This window comes from Thalassophryne amazonica, chromosome 3 (assembly GCF_902500255.1).
Source record: "Thalassophryne amazonica chromosome 3, fThaAma1.1, whole genome shotgun sequence".
Taxonomy (NCBI): domain Eukaryota; kingdom Metazoa; phylum Chordata; class Actinopteri; order Batrachoidiformes; family Batrachoididae; genus Thalassophryne; species Thalassophryne amazonica.
The window spans coordinates 39805210-39824703 of NC_047105.1; the positions used below are offsets into that span (position 1 = coordinate 39805210).

A 19494-nucleotide genomic window follows, 5' to 3' on the forward strand; every position below is an offset into this window, starting at 1 on the left:
TTCTCAATGGGATTCAGTGCAATTGGTTTGCTGCTTATGGACCATACAGTGCAGCAGATACAGTAACTGAAACAATCATTCAAATGGTGATACAAGCACCAAATTTGGTATAAATACTCCTTAGGCATTCCTCTTTTTAAAAAAACTTACTGGCCACTTGAATTTTCAATAGACAGCCAGATAGGGGTCAACTGAAAATTACATAAGGGTCAAAATTAAAAAATGTTCCAATCATATTGAAAACTACACCATATTATTTGTCCGATCACAAAGATTCCAAAAAAGGTATAGTTTGGACAATCTGTGACTGAATGTTATGGGGTAAAAACAGCAAGAAGTTGACAAAGATCAATTTCAGTTTGTACAGGGGTCAAAAGTTAAAGTTACTCCAATTTTGGTAAAAAGTGATGCATATTATTGGCTGAGCTAATAGGATTAGTAAATGGAATAGTTTCGACAGTGATGAATGCTTGGTCTTCAAAGTAAAGGTCAAACAAGGTCAACGTCCATTGGATTCTATGACGTGGCATATGTTTCCCTGTAACGTGATAGTAAGCATGATATATGGTCTGAACTATTCCTTTTTAAAACCCTTTTAACTCAACTAATAATTTGCATCACTTTTTACCAAAATTGGAGCAACTTTAACTTTTGACCTCTGTACAAACTGTGACATTAATGTCTCTGCATCCTTGGCCTTTGAAGTTGAGAAATGCCTGGGAAGAGTTCATGGAGTCATGAGATCCCTGGACAGAGGTGTCTGGTGATGCTGATATATATGCAGAAGAATCAAGGTCCAAATTATTTCCATCCTGGTGTTTCCACCTGGATGCTAACCAAGGTAAGAAGACTGGATGTCTTGGGTGCTAAGTCTCTTGAGCACCACTGGAATGACTTTTTGTTAAATGCGGGGTTACGGGCAGCATTAACCACAACATGATGGCCATTTGATGTGTTTGCCTGAGGATGACCCATCATGGAGGTGCCATAGTGCTGATGAGCCCAGCACATGGTCACGCCCATGTGTCACCTGTTTGCCACAGGTAGATGGCTGGTGTTGGGTGGTGGAGATGGACTGGAGGACTGCCTGTGTGGTTGCCATTCAGGTGGTTTGACATAATAATGCCTACAGCTGTGCACAACAATAGCTCATGGGCCCAGACCTCACCTGATCTCACTTTGATTTAAAAAAGAAAATGTGTGAAAGCACCTGGCAAAATATGGAACTTTTCAATTCCAACATGTTGACACGTGCACCAGTCTTGCACTTCTGTTGTCACTATATGTCAGTACATTGTATCCCAACTTTCAGTTAGGACTATTTCCAAGAAGTAATGGAGCTCAGTACTATGGATCTCATAGCGAGCTCCTCATGACCTCTTCAGTAATCTGCATATTTGTTATAACAGTAATAATACTGTGTTTCTGTAGATAATAAAGTCTTGACATACAAATAGTACAAGACAGAAAACAACAACCTCATCAACCAAATTAGAAACATGCGTAAAAAGTCTGCTGAAGAGAATTATAATGTTTTGTCTTCTCTTGGACCTTTCCTTCACTCCTGGTTCTCATCAGTGTTCATCAGTTCAAAGCCATGAGTGTGTGTGGACTGATGTGTTTAAGTGCATGTGTGTGTCTTAAGTGGCGGCAGGCAGGCGGGATTCTGTCAGACGAGGGATTCAGGCCTCATAAACACAGCTCCTCTCCCATGAACATATCAAGGTGTGTGTGTGTGTTTGTTCTTGAGCTACTGCTGTTTCCACCGTGTGCTGACAAGCTCCAAATGAAGGGTAGATATACACCAGAGTAGATCCAACCCTCCTGCCTCGACAGTATGGCTCTGTTTATATACACGTGTAGGTTTTGGAGATATATGAGGCACTCTTTCATATAGAGCCGCGGCTACACAAACAGTAAGGCCACCCGTTATCACTCATACAATATCATGTATATGCGTTTAAGTAGATTCATTGCCTTTGCCAAAGGCGGTACGCTACATTTTTAGCTCCTACCACCACGGTACAGGACCTATAGAAATTGGTTCTGTCCATGTGTGCATCCATGGCTTTCACCGCATGATCGCGCTACATCAAACTGATGCAGTTCCAAATCATTTGGGATAAAAGTTCATCTTTTCCTGGGTCAAATCCAAGTCAACACGCAAAAATAATTCTTCGCTACGCAATTACTCAACATCAAATTATCTCAGACCAAAGATATTTGGCAGCATGGTGGCTTAGTGGTTAGCACTGCTGCCTCACAGCAAGAAGGTTATGGGTTCGATTCCCACCTGTGGCCTTTCTGTGTGGACTTTGCCCCGTGTTTGCAGGGGTTTCCTCCAGGTGCCCCGGCCTTTGCCCACATTTAAAAGGACATACAGGTTAGGTGATTTGAAAACTAGAATTGTCCAGGTCTCCGTTGGCAAACAAGTTCATCTCACAAGCCATTGACCTGAGTTTAGAGGTTGTCAACTTTGATCTACTTTATCTGGGCTAAAATTCACAGAGGATTTGTATACTGGCGACTGCCCTGCCCTGGTACTACACTATACTACCAGTTTGGTGGGAGATAATAGTCCTTCAGGACAGACAGGAGTATTGAAAAACAGCAAACAGTTATTCTGCACTTCTTGTAAGAGAAAGAACACAAAAATCTGGTAGCAATCTGGGTGTAAATCCCCTTCCACATCAAAATATCACTGTTATGGTAACACCTTAAATAAAACATTTACTTTGAGAACATGTGAATCTTATGAGGTTTTCAACAAATCCACAAACAGATCCTGATCAGAAAGACGGCTCCGCTCCGGAAACAAGCAACATCAGGTTAAGATGATTTTAATTTTGTCATTCAATCATCTTACCCTGGAGATACTTTTGAGAAAAGGGACCTAACTGGCTTAAGGGCCACATCACACATAGTGCAAATTTGGATGAATTGCGCATAAAGTGCGCATGAAGTAGGAATCATATGCAATACGTGTATAATCGTAGCTCCCTCCAAGGCCTCGTACACCTGTTGCTACAACTATTTGCACACACCAGCAGGTGAAAGACAGAGTGTGCACTATGAGAGCCCATTGAACCCTCTCCTGGCAGGTGTCGGCCAAATTCCAGCTGACACACATGAACATCTAACACTGCTCGCTTGGCACTTACAAAATGTGTGGCCATTCGCATTATTAGCACAACAACAGTCAGCACACGAGCTCTGTCGGGCTGGATGTGAAATTTGTCATAGTGCAGTGTTGTGTTGCAAACACAGTGACACGCTGGTGTGTGCACTGAACTGATAGGGGGTGTGTCCATCAACAGGAGCGGCTGTGGTTCTGGACGTTACGGATGGGGAAAACGTACTGTGTTTGGACGGATGTGAACTAACAACTGTCCAATGTGACGAGCGCGTCTGCTTGCTGTCATCACATGGACATACATAAAAACATATATCGCTGCAATGGGCTGCAGCAAGCGCGCACGCCGCGCATGTTTTCGGGCTACCCCAGGTGATCCGGACCGTCAGATCATAACACGCAGTGGGTGATCTGAATGTCACGTCACCCATGTGAGCTCTGTTCCACATGACGCGGTGTCAGTCCTGCGGCACAGTGTCCACAACACATGCGTGTCAAGCAGGACATGCGCGTGGGCCCGGTTGGACATGCCGCCAGCAGATGTGGACATGATAAGAGAGCCCTGCTTCCATTCATGTCATTTCATGACTGTACGTCTGTGGCCATGGGTCATCTACAGAGGAACAGATGGCTCATACTTGTATTGCCCACTTCATAAGAGGGATTCAATAAAATGCGGTGTTTTTATATGGTGTGCGTTTTTTATTTATTTTTTAATACCTCCATGTCCTTTTTGATATCAGGCATTTTCCCGCACCTTTACAGGACAACGATGGCAGCTCAGTGGTAAAGTTTCTGACTGGCAAGCAGAGAGCTTTTGGAAAGTGCAGGTTTGAATCCATGGGTGGCATGTATTTTTTATTTTATTATTTTCACACTCACTGTGTTCCCGTGTGCGCGAAACCATCGCTGCATGTATTTTTTTGTTTTTTTTTTTTTTCTTCATAGCAGCTGCGCAAGCTCTCACTGTGTTCCCGCACGCACGAACCATCGCAGTGGCATCGTGGACGCCTGCCTGTCGGCCCGAAGTTTTTTCGAGCCGACGGCAGGCGTGAGTTGCCCATGAGTCGCCCTGAGTTGTACTTATTAGTACTATGTGTGAAGGGGCCCTAAAGTATGCTTAGTAGGTGCTGATCTACTTTGTAATGAAGTTTATTACCACAGTCAACTGACAGAGGATGGACACTGATTATGTGTCTGTCTAAAGTTCATCACGGTAGACAGAATTTTGAGACAATTTTGTGCTGACAGAAATGGCACTTGTTTAATTTTTCTACACCACATTTCAGACTTTTTGTCCTAATTCTTGGTCACCAGATGGAAGCATTAGTTGTAAAAATTAGCTGGCCTGACAACTTTTTTTATTTCCTATAGGTGTTTGCGTAAGACTGCTCTGTCCGAGTACCTCTGTCCGGTTGGTTAATTGTGTTCACACCAGAATCTGATTCCTGTAAAGGACCAGATTAAGGTGTTTGACTGTAGTGTTAACTAGATTAACATCCAGAACAATAAAAGTAAGTCCCTTCGGCTGCACCCTTGTTTTGTACTCGGGGTCGCCACAGCAGATCCAAGGTGGGTCTGCATGTTGATTTGGCACAAGTTTTACGCCGGCTAGCCTTCCTGACGCAACGCCACATTACATGGATAAATGTGGCAGGGGCGGGTTTGAACCAGGAATCTTCTGCAATCCAGAACAATACTGTATGTAAAAACTAAGCAGAGAGAAAAAAAAAGACTATTTCACAACCAACCTTTCAGTTCACTCTTAGTTTTTGGTTAAAGGCGAATCTGGACAATTTGTTTTGTCACGTACCAGGAACTCGGGGCCTGTCTTTGAGCTCCCGCAGATCCAGCATGCGTTGACTGTGGTCGCGGTGTAGAATGTGTGGCGCTGCGATGTCATCCAGGGCATAGTGCTGCAAGGGCGGAGGCGTGGGATGGAGCTGCGTACTGAGGGGCAGCGGGTGTGCAGGACTATGTCGGGGAGCAGGACTGATGGTGCAGATCCGCTTGGTGGCAGGCTCCATGGCTACAGGTGGACGCTCGTGGAAACCGTTCTCTTTACCTCTGCAGGGGCGAGGGCAGCGTTTTTGTTTTTAGAAAATGACCAGTTAACCTCAGGCTGAAGTCGTGTTTGCGCCTCGCTCTAACCTGCCGGGGCTGTGCCTCTTGGTTGCGGCGTCGCTCGGCTCCATCAGCAGCTCCGAGGAGTCTGGCGAGGAAGCCAGGGTGGTGCTGAGCAGGAGGTGCTCGTGCTGGGACAGATACTGGGCCGGGGTCTGCTTGGCTGCCCTTGCACAGTGGAGCAGCTCCCTCTGCAGTAGGGGTAGGTTTGCCTGCCAAGAAAAGCCAAAAGTTGTTGAGGTAGGTTGCAAATATGTCTGTGCAGCATAAGAAAGAAACAAACAGAAACAGGCCAAGCAGACCGTGTCATTGAAGAAGAAGAGAGCACGCCGATGCTGTTGTAGACAGATCGCTACCACATGGCGAGCAGAGGGAAAGCTGAAAACGTAAAGACACAGTGCAGATGTGCCTCCTGGGGAAGCTGCCTGGCTTTGAATAAGAAGGGGCAAAGGGAACGATGACTCCTTGAGACCCGGCGGCCGGGTTCCATCTGGTTCTTGGTGTTATGCGGCTGCCTCCATGGCGGTTGTGGATTCCCTCGCTCAAATTAAATTGGCCCGGTTTTCTAAGCCGCTGCCAAAATACAGCACCGAGTCTATTTACATGGCGTGACACCCGAGTACTGAGATGTTCGTCAGAGCGTGCACATACGCGATCATACGCAGGCTCATGGACTTTGAAGCCTTTCAAAACAAAGTGATGAACGGAATGCACGTCTCCTTCATTTCTTTCCCATTTTCCTTTTCATATTTATCTCTGACTGTCCCCGTCCTACCTTTCCAACTCTCTTTTGTTCCCTGCATTTCCCTAATGAGGACCAGACCTCAGTGTGTTTGCAATTACGCCACTTCCTCACTCCCTCTTCCCCGACCTCACAACTCACTAAATAAGCACGTTTCTCCGGCTCTACTTCTAATGGCATCATCGGCCATCTTCTAGGAGTTTCTACATGCCTCCTCTGACCTTTCCTGCTCTGCCTTGTCTACCTACAACCTGTCAGACTGACCAGTCCTGGCATGTCCACTTTGTGATCACACTCTTACCTCCCTGTGTGCTCCTTCACCCACCTCCTATGCTCCTTTGCCTCCCTTCTTTCCTTGGGGCCCCAGCTTGCAGACACGTGCTCTGGGTCAGTTGAGCGGAGGGCTTTTCTGATTTTCGTCAGGGTGGATGCTGGATTGGTGGCGCCTTGGCAGATGATGCTCTTTTAAACAGGACATGGGCTCCATGTGGCGCGCGGGAGCCCGTAAAAAAGGGAAGAGAACACTTTATAGGCATGTTTCACACTTCTGAGTTCCCTCTTTTTCCTCTCTCCCCTCCTCACCCACTTCTCTCTTTTCCACTTCTTCACCCTGAGACTCGGCCCCATCTGTCAACTCCCCCCTCTCTACCACCCTTTCTTAAGAGAAACTACTCTCCCAGAGTTGGAGTTAAGTTGTGTGGAGCCCACCTCCTCATCATAAATTAGTGGAAGGCAGAGAACAGACGTCTTTCTGTCTCAACAGTCTCAGACGGATGGACGCACTCCAAAGGTGAGTAAGAGGTAAGTGTGGAAAAAGAGCAGATTTCTGCTGCTTGAAGTTGCAGCCGTAGAAATGACCTAAGATTTATGATCTGCTTTCCTGAGAAGAGGGATAAAAAAATGTCTCCAGCCCAACGCAAGTGTCACTGCTAGTTGTTAGTTTCCAACCAATGCATTGTCACCCACAATGCCCACATTGTTTAATAGAAAATAGCCTTGTCCTCATCTGTGTACCCATGGATTTCTTGAATTGCACCACTGACCACCAAAAACATGGTCTAAAGTTGGAGCACAGAGTTTTTCTGCTATATATAAGCCAAAATATTGAAATCCTTGTTACATAGGTAGGATCATGACATATGTACCCTCTACTTTATTCACATATGCTTCTCTACGCCGAGGTCAGGTCAGGACGAGGAGCATGTGCCACATCCACCACACTCTGGAACAGCCCTGGGTCCCAGATAGCACCCTGAACAAAGAGTCAAACTGATTGTAAAAATCACCATGAGCTACAAAAAAGCACTGTCAATAATCATGCTTGAATTCAGTCTCGCAGAGCTAGTACTCATTTTCAATTTATTTTCATTTATATAGTGCCAAATCACAACAAAGTTGCCTCATGGTGCTTCACACAAGTAAGGTCTAACCTTACCAACCCCCAGAGTAAGCACACAGGAGACAGTGGTAAGGAAACACTCCCTCTGATGATGTGAGGAAGAAACCTCAAGCAGACCAGACTCAAAGGGGTGATCCTCTGCTTGGGCCATGCTACAGACACAATAGACATTACAGGAAATTATACAGGAAATCTTGGGAGATTTTGGGAGTCTCATGCAAGGTACCTTTAAAAGGTACCTTCGAAGATTCAAGCTTCTCTACTATGGAAACCACCTGGTCAACTGAGAGCCTACACAGAAACAAGGTACCTTTAACTTGCTTTGGGTCAATTATATTGGGAATCATGATTCTGAGAGTGAGATGTATGATTCAAGACACTTTTGAGGACAAACAGAGAGACAGACATACAAATTTCTTTTGCAACTGCAGTCTGTTTTATTTCTGGCCATTTTTCAGACTTCATACTGAAGCAACATATGACCACCTGAAATGACACCATTTCCAAAAATAAATATGATTGAGGACCCTTCCAGCACGGTGGAGATACCCTATCCAGTTATCAGTGCTGGACAGAAAGGAGACGTTAACCCACATGAGATCTTCAGAAGACACATTTTCTATTTAAGTAATTCAAGTAGTTATAATTTGTCTGTCTATGCTGGAGCTATTTTCACTTATAAAATGGACAATTAGACAAACATTAAAAGTCATTTTACAATACACCTGAGGGCCAGAGATGACAAGTGCTCCTTAATGTTCAGCGTTTGTTAGAATGTTAACTGGGGAGTGATGCTGCAGCAAGAAAAAAAGGTGATCCAATGAGATAATGTGGAACAGAAACAAGAATTGGAGTGCATTTACCTTGAGAAAGGGGATAACAAAGGGCCGTAAGGGGAAGTTGGTTGCCTCCTGAAGCCGTGAGTGAAATTCCTCAATTGTAACTGTCGAATTCTAGAAAATAAAGAGACAATCAAGAAATGCCGATGCACAAAACCCAAAGGTCATGTTTTCAATAACAATAATGTTGGAAAATCTGATGAAAACCCAACATCAACTTAAGTCATGGAAATATGGGCTGCCTCAAGATATTCATTTACTAAATTCTGTTTAAAAAAACTAAACATTTAAAGTGACAACATGGGACATACCACAAGGGCCAGAACTAGGCTTCGAACACTGTCTCCAATCTCGGGAGAGATGTCATTGCCAAACTGCTGTAACGTGGTCAGAAAACGTTTCAGCTTGCTCAGCTGTCGTGCACCACAGGTTGCCGGCAGTTGCTGGTTAGCCAGTGAAGAAGAAGAGGAAGAAGATGGCCCATTGCTGTAACGCTGCGGTGGAGATGGCACAGCATTCAAAGTCGGTGGGGAATGATGATGACCATTGGTCACTGAGGGAAATAAAGACAAAACAACGCAATGAGAATCTGAGAATTAAGATCATTCCAGCACAGACTGAACATTTGTACCAGTGTATGTGACTAACTATACTTTGTTCCAAATAGTTGTCCAGCTCAGTTTAATGAAAGAGATTGTGTGCCAGAGGGTATAAATGATTTAACAACAGAAAAAAGCAAAGTGTTTCTGCTCATAGTTGAGTGGCTCACTGTTGAAGCTAGAGCCATCTGCTGGTGAACACTATGCAGCAAATGTACACCGATAGAGACTAAGAACTAAAAATAAATGGATTTTAGGACTCTAATTTTGAACAGAGAAATGCAAATAAAAGAAAACCTTTATTTTATTTATTTCTTTATTAAATACTGATTTCTTTTTAGACCACTTCATAGCAGTTTTCCATTTGGTCCTGATCCACTCAGACCAGATCCGCTCAGTCGGCAACAGTGGAACACACCTGATATGGCTCGTTATGTGGAGTTAGAGGAGGAAGAAATAGAAAATGCACAGTACGCCTGGTCCAGGGGACCAGGATTGGCCAGTACTTGCAGTGCAGCCTGTATCTCACGGAGTGGCGAATGCTGATGAATGGAGCAAATTTTGGGTTTCGTCAGGGTTCATAAAGGCTGCAAAACAGTTTGCAAACAGTTTTCAGGGTAACAAACAGTATTTCTTTCGTAAATAAATTTTGGACATGCTCAAAATTTCTTAGCGAATACATTTTGCAGATGTTTACAAAACAGTTTTAAGAGTTTGTAAATGGTTGTAACGTGTCGCTAATGTTCTTTTTTGGCTTACACCAGTCTCTGACCCAAACAGTCTACTTTTTCTTCTTCCTTTCTTCCTCACATTTCCTTCTCTTCTACAACAGGATAGCTGTAGCATCAGCCAGGCAAAGCAATTCTTGCTCAAGAGCAGCTGAAATTTGCAACATTCCTCAGCATTTGCCGCTCCGTGAGATGTGTTTGATTTTCGCCAACAAATTTGGCAAATCCAAAAAATCACAGCATTCATCGGCATTCGCCACTCCAAGAGATAGTAGCCTGAGGGACTCAGAAAAGCCATGACTCATATTGACTCAGCGGGTCTACCTACAGAGATGCAAACAGCAGCGCTACATGTTGCTCTTTTAGTTGCAAAAACATTGAATCAGCCATTTTGTGATATGCATCCACTCAAAATGTAGACCAACGTAGGCATGACTGTCATGCAACTTCTCCTTGGAACCACTTATAACAGTTCTAAACAATCGACATGGCAGTGAGTCTGGCACTGATCCCGAAGAGGAATAACTCATTTAAAAATGCCATTATTCAGGAGTATTGCCATACACATCCAAGAACAGATCAGCCAATGCCGAAGTCAAGATGAACGATACAGTCTACCATGTTCAGGTACACTCCACTAACGTTGTGTCAACCTGTGTAGTTAACTTGGTGTGCCCAAAGCTGGGTTTCCATTGCAGATTTGTTGGAAAAATTAAGCAACATTTTCAGAATCTAATCAAAAAACTCGCAAAATAACAACGCTTCCATGGATTGATGGAATGCAACCGCTGAATGCAATCGCGGTAACTGTAATTCCAATGGTCATGGCGACAGAAGGGTAAATCTTCCACAAAAAAAGTCCACACGTTCCCTCACTATGTATTGTAGAATGTCACATAACTCTTTCTTTATATCATGTGACCTGTGATAGTGGAAAAAGTCTTTTCAATGCAGTTCTGTGAAATAAGGATTTTTAAAGACGCCTGAAAAACCATTATTTCGAAAATATACTTAGTGGAAACATGTATAGTGTTATAACTCTCAAATATCATACAAAAGTTTATACGCTTGCACAAGGTGGGTTTTTAGGTCCAAACTTTGGTGACCTTTGGACCTAAAAGACAGTACCACTAAGTTCACCACAAAGGAAATTATATCAGAGACCAGAACTCAAGAAAACAACAGACAAAGGTGTGATTGGGGGAACTTAATAAATGAACACCGAACAGAATCACCATGAAAGCAATGCAGCTGTACAGTATACTGGTGTCTTCACTGGGTAAGAACTTTGGGCATTGAAGAATTTAAAAGATTCTTACATGTTGTGGATGAAAATGAGGCCGGGCGAGGGCCACTGGGATTGATAGAAGGCAGGGGTGGCATCGTGGAGCTGGCACTGCTGCTAGGGGCTGATCTGGAATGAGTCTTTGCATCCACAGGAGAACCGGGCATGGCAGGACTCTTCTTCTCTCTACTGTCTGCAAAGAGACAGGAAAGATCAATTAAAAAAATACCATGCAGCTTTAAAAAAATAAGTAAACGAGGTCATGGCTTTGCACCAAAAAATCCAAACTAGATGTGACTATACATATATGGCTAAAAAATGTGTATGCACTGATAAGAAGCAAACATGCCCCCCCTCCCCCAATCATGCCCTTCTACTTGTTTTGTCAACTTAAACTTTCTTCACAAAACTATCTAGACAATAAGCTCAAAACGAGTCACAAAGAAATGCCCACCACAAGCCACTCCACCAACACCCCATAATGCCTGGGCACCAACCACCCTGCCCCCCAAACAACCAGATGTCTAAAGTGTAGCCCTTCACTCCAGGCCATTCAGATCCATAACAGAAGAAAAGCTGAAGAAAGGTATTGTGTAAAAGAAGAATGCCCCCTCAATGAGCTCCCCAGAAAAGTAGGGAGGGGGCAAAGAAAGAAAAGAAACAAAGAGAGAAAGGGACGGGGCTATTTCACGCTTTACTAACAAGATCGGCTAAGCTTTTGAATGTTAAACGCAACTTTTCAATATGCTATCGGTGCTGAATGAGACCACCAGATAAGGGCTGCGGACATTGTGAAGGGGTGGCGGTGGAGAGTCATGGGATCAGAAGCGGTCTTTGTCTTCTGGAGATCCATGAAGGCTGGGTCCTGTCTCCATTTAGAGTGGATCAGACTTTTGTAAATGCTTCAAGAATGGACGATTAATAGACAAGCATGGTTTCGCAGGTCATGGGTCACCAGAGAGCAGCTTTTTAAAATGTGGCTTCATGGTTTTAGGGTTTTGGCTTCAATGGAACCCTTTATATCTTTTTCACAGCTATGAACTCTGCATGGCCTTGCGCTTCACAGCTCTCAGTTTATAAAGGCTTAAGTTGAAAATTTTAAGTCTCGAGGAGGGAACTCAGAAGAAGAAATGCCCCTATTGTATAAATAAGAAACATTTTGGATTATTTAGCAGAAATAAATAAATAAAAATGAATAGCGATTCTAAGGGTATTCCAAAAGTATTTTTTTAAATGCCAAAAGTATCTTTCCCTGTGTAATAATGACAAAATACACTTGTTGAATAATTGAAGTTTTGTGGTGTTTTTGCCCAAGGCCGTCAGATACAATTAGACATTTAGTTTTCTTTAGTTCAGTGCTGTAGGGGTGCAGGTATTTTAAAGTGAAACATTTGTTTAATTTAATTATTCTATTTGTATATTCAGAATTGCTGGAAATTTGCTAAAGCAAAGCAAAATACAATAAATAATTCAAGATTTGTAATGTTTTTATTTATTGTAAGAACCACAACTACACTTCATATTTCATTATTTTGTGATATTTTTGGTTATTTGTCATATATTAGTCATAAATAATATTAAAAGCAAATTGATATTTAATGGATAAGCATTTGCTGCTATTTTCAACAATCTACACACAGTATGTTTAATCCGAGCCTCAGAGAGCCGATCGGACGCTTTAACACCGTGAGGCAGAGTGTAAATGTAAACTAACACACAGTAACTTTAATCCGAGCCTCAGAGAGCCGATCGGACGCTTTAACACCGTGAGGCAGAGTGTAAATGTAAACTAACACACAGTAACTTTAATCCGAGCCTCAGAGAGCCGATCGGACGCTTTAACACCGCGAGGCAGAGTGTAAATGTAAACTAACACACAGTAACTTTAATCCGAGCCTCAGAGAGCCAACTGGATGCTTTAACACCGTGAGACAGTGTCCACTCTATTGACCTTTACAGATGTATGCTCAAACACAGCAGGAGGAGACTTCCTGCAGACAGGAGACGGAGGAGCTAACAGCAGCCAGCACAATCAAATAAAAAGGAGAAATCGTTCATTTAAAACTCAATTATGAATGTTTTGAAATTCTCAAGTGCGGCTGTGGTACATTTTTAGCCGAGGCCAAAATATGGGCATCGGGTATTGCGTAGATTTTGCGTCCATCCGTCTGTCTGTCTGTGCTCAGCATAAGTCCAGTTATATTACTGCCAGGGTCTTCAAATTCACAGGGAACATTCTTGGGACACAGATCTTGGACAAGTTCAAAGATGGCTAACCTTGACCTATTATAAGAGGTCAAAATTCTGTTTCCTATTATATGCTCATACGGCTGAGGGCATTTCAGCATTGTGTTATATTATATAACAGCTGAGTGGATGCTTGTAATTTGATTGGTGCTTTGTATGTCATGTGACATAGATTATTGTTTCCACTTGTGTTGCGTTGCATTTAGCATGCAAATATGTTTCCATGCCTTTTGTACCATTGCACGATGTGAACCCCGCCCACGCACGCACTAGTGTGCGTGGGCGGGGTTACGTTAAACGGGTGACGTTAAACATTAAGCTAAACATGTTCTGCTGATGGACGACGATTTCAACAAGCTAATTGATGGTAAATGGTAAATGGACCGTATTTATATAGCGCTTTTCCATCTGCATCAGGCACTCAAAGCACTTTACAATAATGCCTCACATTCACCCCGATGTCAGGGTGCTGCCACACAAGGCGCTCACTACATACAACTAGGGAGCAACTATTGGAAAGACGTGCGGACGGGTCCGCGCGTCGGGACGCAGCCGGCGCGGTGCGGCGGCACAGGAAAAACACCTCCGTGTTGATAACCATTTGTAAAATACAGGCAGCTTTTGATGGCTTTCAGTGGAGTGAGTATATGAGAAATTGTTTAACAGCTGGGCATGTTCCAACTTGTCCTTAAGGCTTCCAACGGAGGTGTTTTTCCTGTGGCGGAGCGTCGCGGAGACTGCGAGCCGACGCTGCAATCCGTCTGCACGTCTTTCATTAAAAAAATCTCCTTTAACAGTGGAATATCCAGATAAAATGCTGAAACCGACTTCTTCTGAAACTTCTCTGCTCTCTCACGACGTCCTGGATCAATAGAGCCTGAAATGTGGAGGTTTTCAGCTTGAAACAGGCTGACGACGGCGCCTGAGAGCGCTGCGCGACGTCTCGCACCGTGGGAAGTCCTTAAAGCGACAGTATCACCTCAAAATCTCTCATCAGCCGTTAAAATTTTCACTGAAAACCATCTTAATTTTTCGAACCATGTCCACTTCGATGTGTCTCACAGGTTTAGAAAAAATTTTGATCAAACAACGCGCCAGTCTCTCAGCAACTTCTCAGACAAAGGAATTCCGACGAGGGGCTGGAACGACTCCTCCCACAAGGAGTGCTCACAGGCGAATGACGTCACCGACAGGCGTGGAAAAACGCACGAGGGTTCAAGCATGTCTGACGTAAAAACATATGAATGAAATCCATATAGTTTTTGAAAAAAATAAAAAGGACCGTTACTTTATTGACAGACCTCGTATAAAACATCATGAGGTTTATGTCACAGAAATCCTACTTTACAATCACACTGCAGTCATTGTTAAATTATTTCCTTTTGCATTTATAATAAACATTTGTATTTATTTAGTGTTTGTTTTTCTGGTTGAAATAAGATATAAATAATCTACCATTCAAAAAAATATACAAGTTTCCATGTTATTTTATTTGTCTAAAAATAAATGTCTGAGGTTCCTTATCAATCAATCAATCAATCAACTTTTTTCTTATATAGCGCCAAATCACAACAAACAGTTGCCCCAAGGCGCTCCACATTGCAAGGCAAGGCCATACAATAATTATGAAAAACCCCAACGGTCAAAACGACCCCCTATGAGCAAGCACTTGGCCACAGTGGGAAGGAAAAACTCCCTTTTAACAGGAAGAAACCTCCAGCAGAACCAGGCTCAGGGAGGGGCAGTCTTCTGCTGAGACTGGTTGGGGCTGAGGGAAAGAACCAGGAAAAAGAGATCGATCACTAATGATTAAATGCAGAGTGATGCATACGGAGCAAAAAGAGAAAGAAACAGTGCATCATGGGAACCCCCCCACAGTCTACATCTAAAGCAACATAACCAAGGGATGGTCCAGGGTCACCCGATCCAGCCCTAACTATAAGCCTTAGCGAAAAGGAAAGTTTTAAGCCTAATCTTAAAAGTAGAGAGGGTATCTGTCTCCCTGATCTGAATTGGGAGCTGGTTCCACAGGAGAGGAGCCTGAAAGCTGAAGGCTCTGCCTCCCATTCTACTCTTACAAACCCTAGGAACTACAAGTAAGCCCGCAGTCTGAAAGCGAAGCGCTCTAATGGGGTAATATGGTACTACGAGGTCCCTAAGATAAGATGGGACCTGATTATTCAAAACCTTATAAGTAAGAAGAAGAATTTTAAATTCTATTCTAGCATTAACAGGAAGCCAATGAAGGGAGGCCAACACGGGTGAGATATACTCTCTCCTGCTAGTCCCCGTCAGTACTCTAGCTGCAGCATTCTGAACCAATTGAAGGCTTTTTAGGGAACTTTTAGGACAACCTGATAATAATGAATTACAATAGTCCAGCCTAGAGGAAATAAATGCATGAATTAGTTTTTCAGCATCACTCTGAGACAAGACCTTTCTGATTTTAGAGATATTGCATAAATGCAAAAAGGCAGTCCTACATATTTGTTTAATATGCGCTTTGAATGACATATCCTGATCAAAAATAACTCCAAGATTTCTCACAGTATTACCAGAGATCAGGGAAATGCCATCCAGAGTAACGATCTGGTTAGACACCATGCTTCTAAGATTTGTGGGGCCAAGTACAATAACTTCAGTTTTATCTGAGTTTAAAATGTACAATTTCTTGTTTCTTATGTTAAACAAGAAATTATCTAATCTGAAATAATAGGTGGTTTTAATACAGATGAAAGGTTTCTAAAGAACATTTATTAATTTATTTACCTATTTTAATTACAAGTGTTCTAAACTTTTTTTTTAACAGTAATCAGAAATTTTGAGGTAACAACAACAAAAAAACATTTCCAATGATTTTTCTTCAGAAAACTGCTCTCTAAATGCGCAGTCCTGTCACATGTTAATGTTTTGAACAGATCAGTGGTTTCTGCACCAATCGGATTGGTCCAATCCATTTTGTAGAGCTCAGTGGTTTCTGCCACAAGTCTTCCGTGTTTTGGCCCGACGCGTCGTTCCTATTGGACAATGCGAAGGTACGTCACAGCTCAGAGTGTCAAACGTTGGCGCACCTCATCTCGACAGAACACCAGCTCTGTGGAATGCAGGAGATCACTTGACCGAGTGTCTATACGTTCAAATAATAATAAAAAAAATACTGTCATCACTCTTCACTCTTAGTCAGTCTCTTACAACGGTGCAGCGTAAATACACGAGCTTTCGAGGAGCGCACGTCTCCTCCGGTGCGCACTTTTTTTGGGGGGGGGGGGCGACCCCGCCCCCTGTGATATATATATATATATATTTTTTTTTTTTTTTTTTTTTTTTTTTTTTTTTTATTTTATTTTTTTTTTTTTGCCTGGTGCCGGGTCTGACAAAACGGAAGCAAAAGCACACAAGCGGAAAAAAAGTTTTTGTGTCTCCAAAGTGTGTGTGTGTGTGTGAGTGAGTGAGTGAGTGAGTGAGAGAGAGACAGAGAGAGAGAGGTAATGTGTAACCACTACTAGGATTCACACAGCAGCAAATTAAGGAGCTGAAGTTCGTAGCTGTTGCATTTAAAGATTAACGAAAGTAAAGCACAGTTAATTAAGATAAAAGAAACGATTCCAACCTTGTATCAGTAGAAGAGCGGAGAGAAGTCCAGGCGCCGAGGACTCAATCCATTCACAGGGGCAGGAGCGGCTGCCTGCTCTTCCTGCAATCTGACTGGCCACCCTGTATGCTTCTCCATTGTCATTGGCTGTTGGGCATGTCAATCATTGTGCTCGATGTAAGTCTCCGTTGTGTGATCAAATGGAAACAAAACTGAAACCTACAATAAGACTGCGCCGTGAATGAAACACTACAGAACTTTTATTTTGACACAAATTCAGGAAGTGGCTCTGCAGCTGCGCCGATTAAATGCTGTAGCTTCACCGATCACGGATTTTACTCGTGTTGACAGCAGCGCGCGGTTCGAGAACACTGTATATTTCCATAATCTCTATAAATATGGGACGGCCGGCCCACGCACGTCTAAACATGCAGCGGCCCACCGGGCAAATGCCCAAAATCACAGATTACCAGTCCGAGCCTGCGTGAATGTTATTGTGGCCTTGTCCTTGTTGGGAAAAAAAAATGTGGGAGAGGAAAAAAAGTGAGTAAAAACACCTTAATAATACTTAGAACTACAAAAAATTTGATTCTTGGTTTATTTATTTATTTTGCCGTTACAATTGGCCATCATTCTCAAAATAAAATAACTTCTCAAGGCCAAGGCTTCTCAAAGTCTGCTGCTCAGTTTGAACAGAGACTAGTGCTTTCACTTTTGAGTCACCAAACACCAGAAAAGTCTCTAGATATGTAGCTAGATATGTTACTAGTCGCTGTTGATAAAATAAGCATCCACAGGGTTTGGAAGGTCACCAGATTTAGCGAGAAGGTCACTAAGTTGGCAAAACTAGGTGTCGCAGACCGAATGGTCCGCCCCGAAAAATTGGTCCGCCCTGTCTCCACTGCACAGGTGTCATTTTGAAGCTCAGCCGCTTGTCTAAAACAGAATCTCTTCACCCAAAGCGATCAAATGGATTAATGGGATTATTAACCATCAGATGACAAGGTAAAACCTCTTAAATCATTCTAAAGTCAGTTTTAAGCAGACACGAGGCCAGACATGAGGCCATACACGGTGATGCTTTGAAATGACTGATGCCCAATGAATGCGACCGCTAGCAGCCCATGTAGCCGCAATGCTCTGATCGCTTTCTCTGTCTTTTATGAAATAATTTATGTGGAAATAATTGTTGTACAAAAGCTTCAGATATTTGTCACTGTACGAGGTCTATTAGAAAAGTATCTGACCTTATTACTTTTTTCAAAAACCATATGGATTTGAATCACGTGTGATTGCGTCAGCCAAGCTTGAACCTTCGTGCGCATGCGTGAGTTTTTTCACACTTGTCGGTTGCGTCATTCGCCTGTGAGCAGGCTTTGAGTGAGGAGTGGTCCACCCCTCTCGTCGTTTTTTTCATTGTTTAGGAATGGGCCGTCCTTAAAGCGACAGTAACACTCCGCAATCTCTTTGAAGCCCATAACATTTTCACCAAAAACCATCTGAATTTCTCGAATGGTGTCCACTTTGATGTCCCTCACAGTTTCTGAAAAAATTTGGATCAAGCAAGGCGTCAGTCTCTGAGCCATTCCTAAACAATGAAAAAAACGACGAGAGGGGTGGACCAGTCCTCACTCAAAGCCTGCTCACAGGCGAATGACGCAACCGACAGGCGTGAAAAAACTCACGCATGCGCACAAAGGTTCAAGCTTGGCTGACGCAATCACATGTGATTCAAATCCATATGGTTTTTGAAAAAATAATAAGGTTGGATACTTTTCTAATAGACCTCGTAGATGATGACTGAAGTGCAGTTTTAAGCAGAAACAAGGTGATAATCAGTGAACCAGTGAAGGTGGGGGGGGGCCGATTTTAAGGGGGACCGTTTGGTTGGAGGCACCAGTGTTCTGTCGAGATGAGCTCCCGTAGAGTAAATTGACAGTTAGTATGTCTGCTTTAAAGGCAGCGTGTACATGCAAATCTTTACTTTTTTAAAGTGAAAAGACACTTATTGCTGTATTGTTATGTAAAGGCAAAACATATGTGAGTTTTCTTTGGTGGGGAAACTGAATGCGACGGATAAGGTGTGTAGATTTTATCAGTTGCACTGAACGCAACACGGGTGTGCCGTTCCTATGCTTCGAAATATAATACATAATAAACTATGACTATTAATACTGTGATTTACTGCTTTTGATAAAGATGGTGACAATGTTTGGGCTTTTTATTTTTATTTATTTATTGTTTGTGCATTTGTTTTGTGTTTGTGAACGTAGCGCCGTTAACGGTTCATAAATATTTAATATAGAAATAAACTGTGACTTCTAATACTGCGATTTACTGTTTTTGATAAAGATGATGGCAGTGTTTGGGGTTTTATTTTTTATTTATTTATTTATTTTCATGCGTTCGCTTTGTGTTTGCCATACCGCAGTCCCTGTGGCACTTAAACTCAAAACTAGATTGTAGCTGACAGATGTGGCCGCGACTGCATCAATACTAAAAGTTAGCGGTTAGTGGTAACGTCCGCTAAATTTTTTTTTTAGCAGTTTATCGGTTTAGCGTTATAAACGTAAACTTTTCAGTTAGCAGATTAATGGTTTTCGAAGGTAACTTTTCAGTTAGCTGTGCCCACCACTGCAATCAGGTGTGTATAACCCCTGGAGTACTGGAAATGGATCCAGTTTTATAAAACTGATACTGATCCATCATAAAATATCCACATTTGTCTCAGTACAGATACTGTAGTCCAGCTCTGGACATCCCCGGAGAACATGGAGAAGTTACTGGAAATCCCCAAATGTCATTT

The 19494-nt window shown here is 42.8% G+C and overlaps 1 protein-coding gene across 1 annotated transcript in view; it reads right to left on the reverse strand.

Moving 5' to 3' along the window:
• Positions 1 to 19494, reverse strand: part of LOC117506568 (protein CBFA2T2-like) — a 37878-nt gene that overhangs the window by 12483 nt on the left and 5901 nt on the right. Inside the window, 5 exon segments of the mRNA XM_034166080.1 lie at positions 4947 to 5200; positions 5285 to 5469; positions 8262 to 8351; positions 8549 to 8790; positions 10884 to 11042. Coding sequence (XP_034021971.1) covers positions 4947 to 5200; positions 5285 to 5469; positions 8262 to 8351; positions 8549 to 8790; positions 10884 to 11042 — 930 coding nt within the window.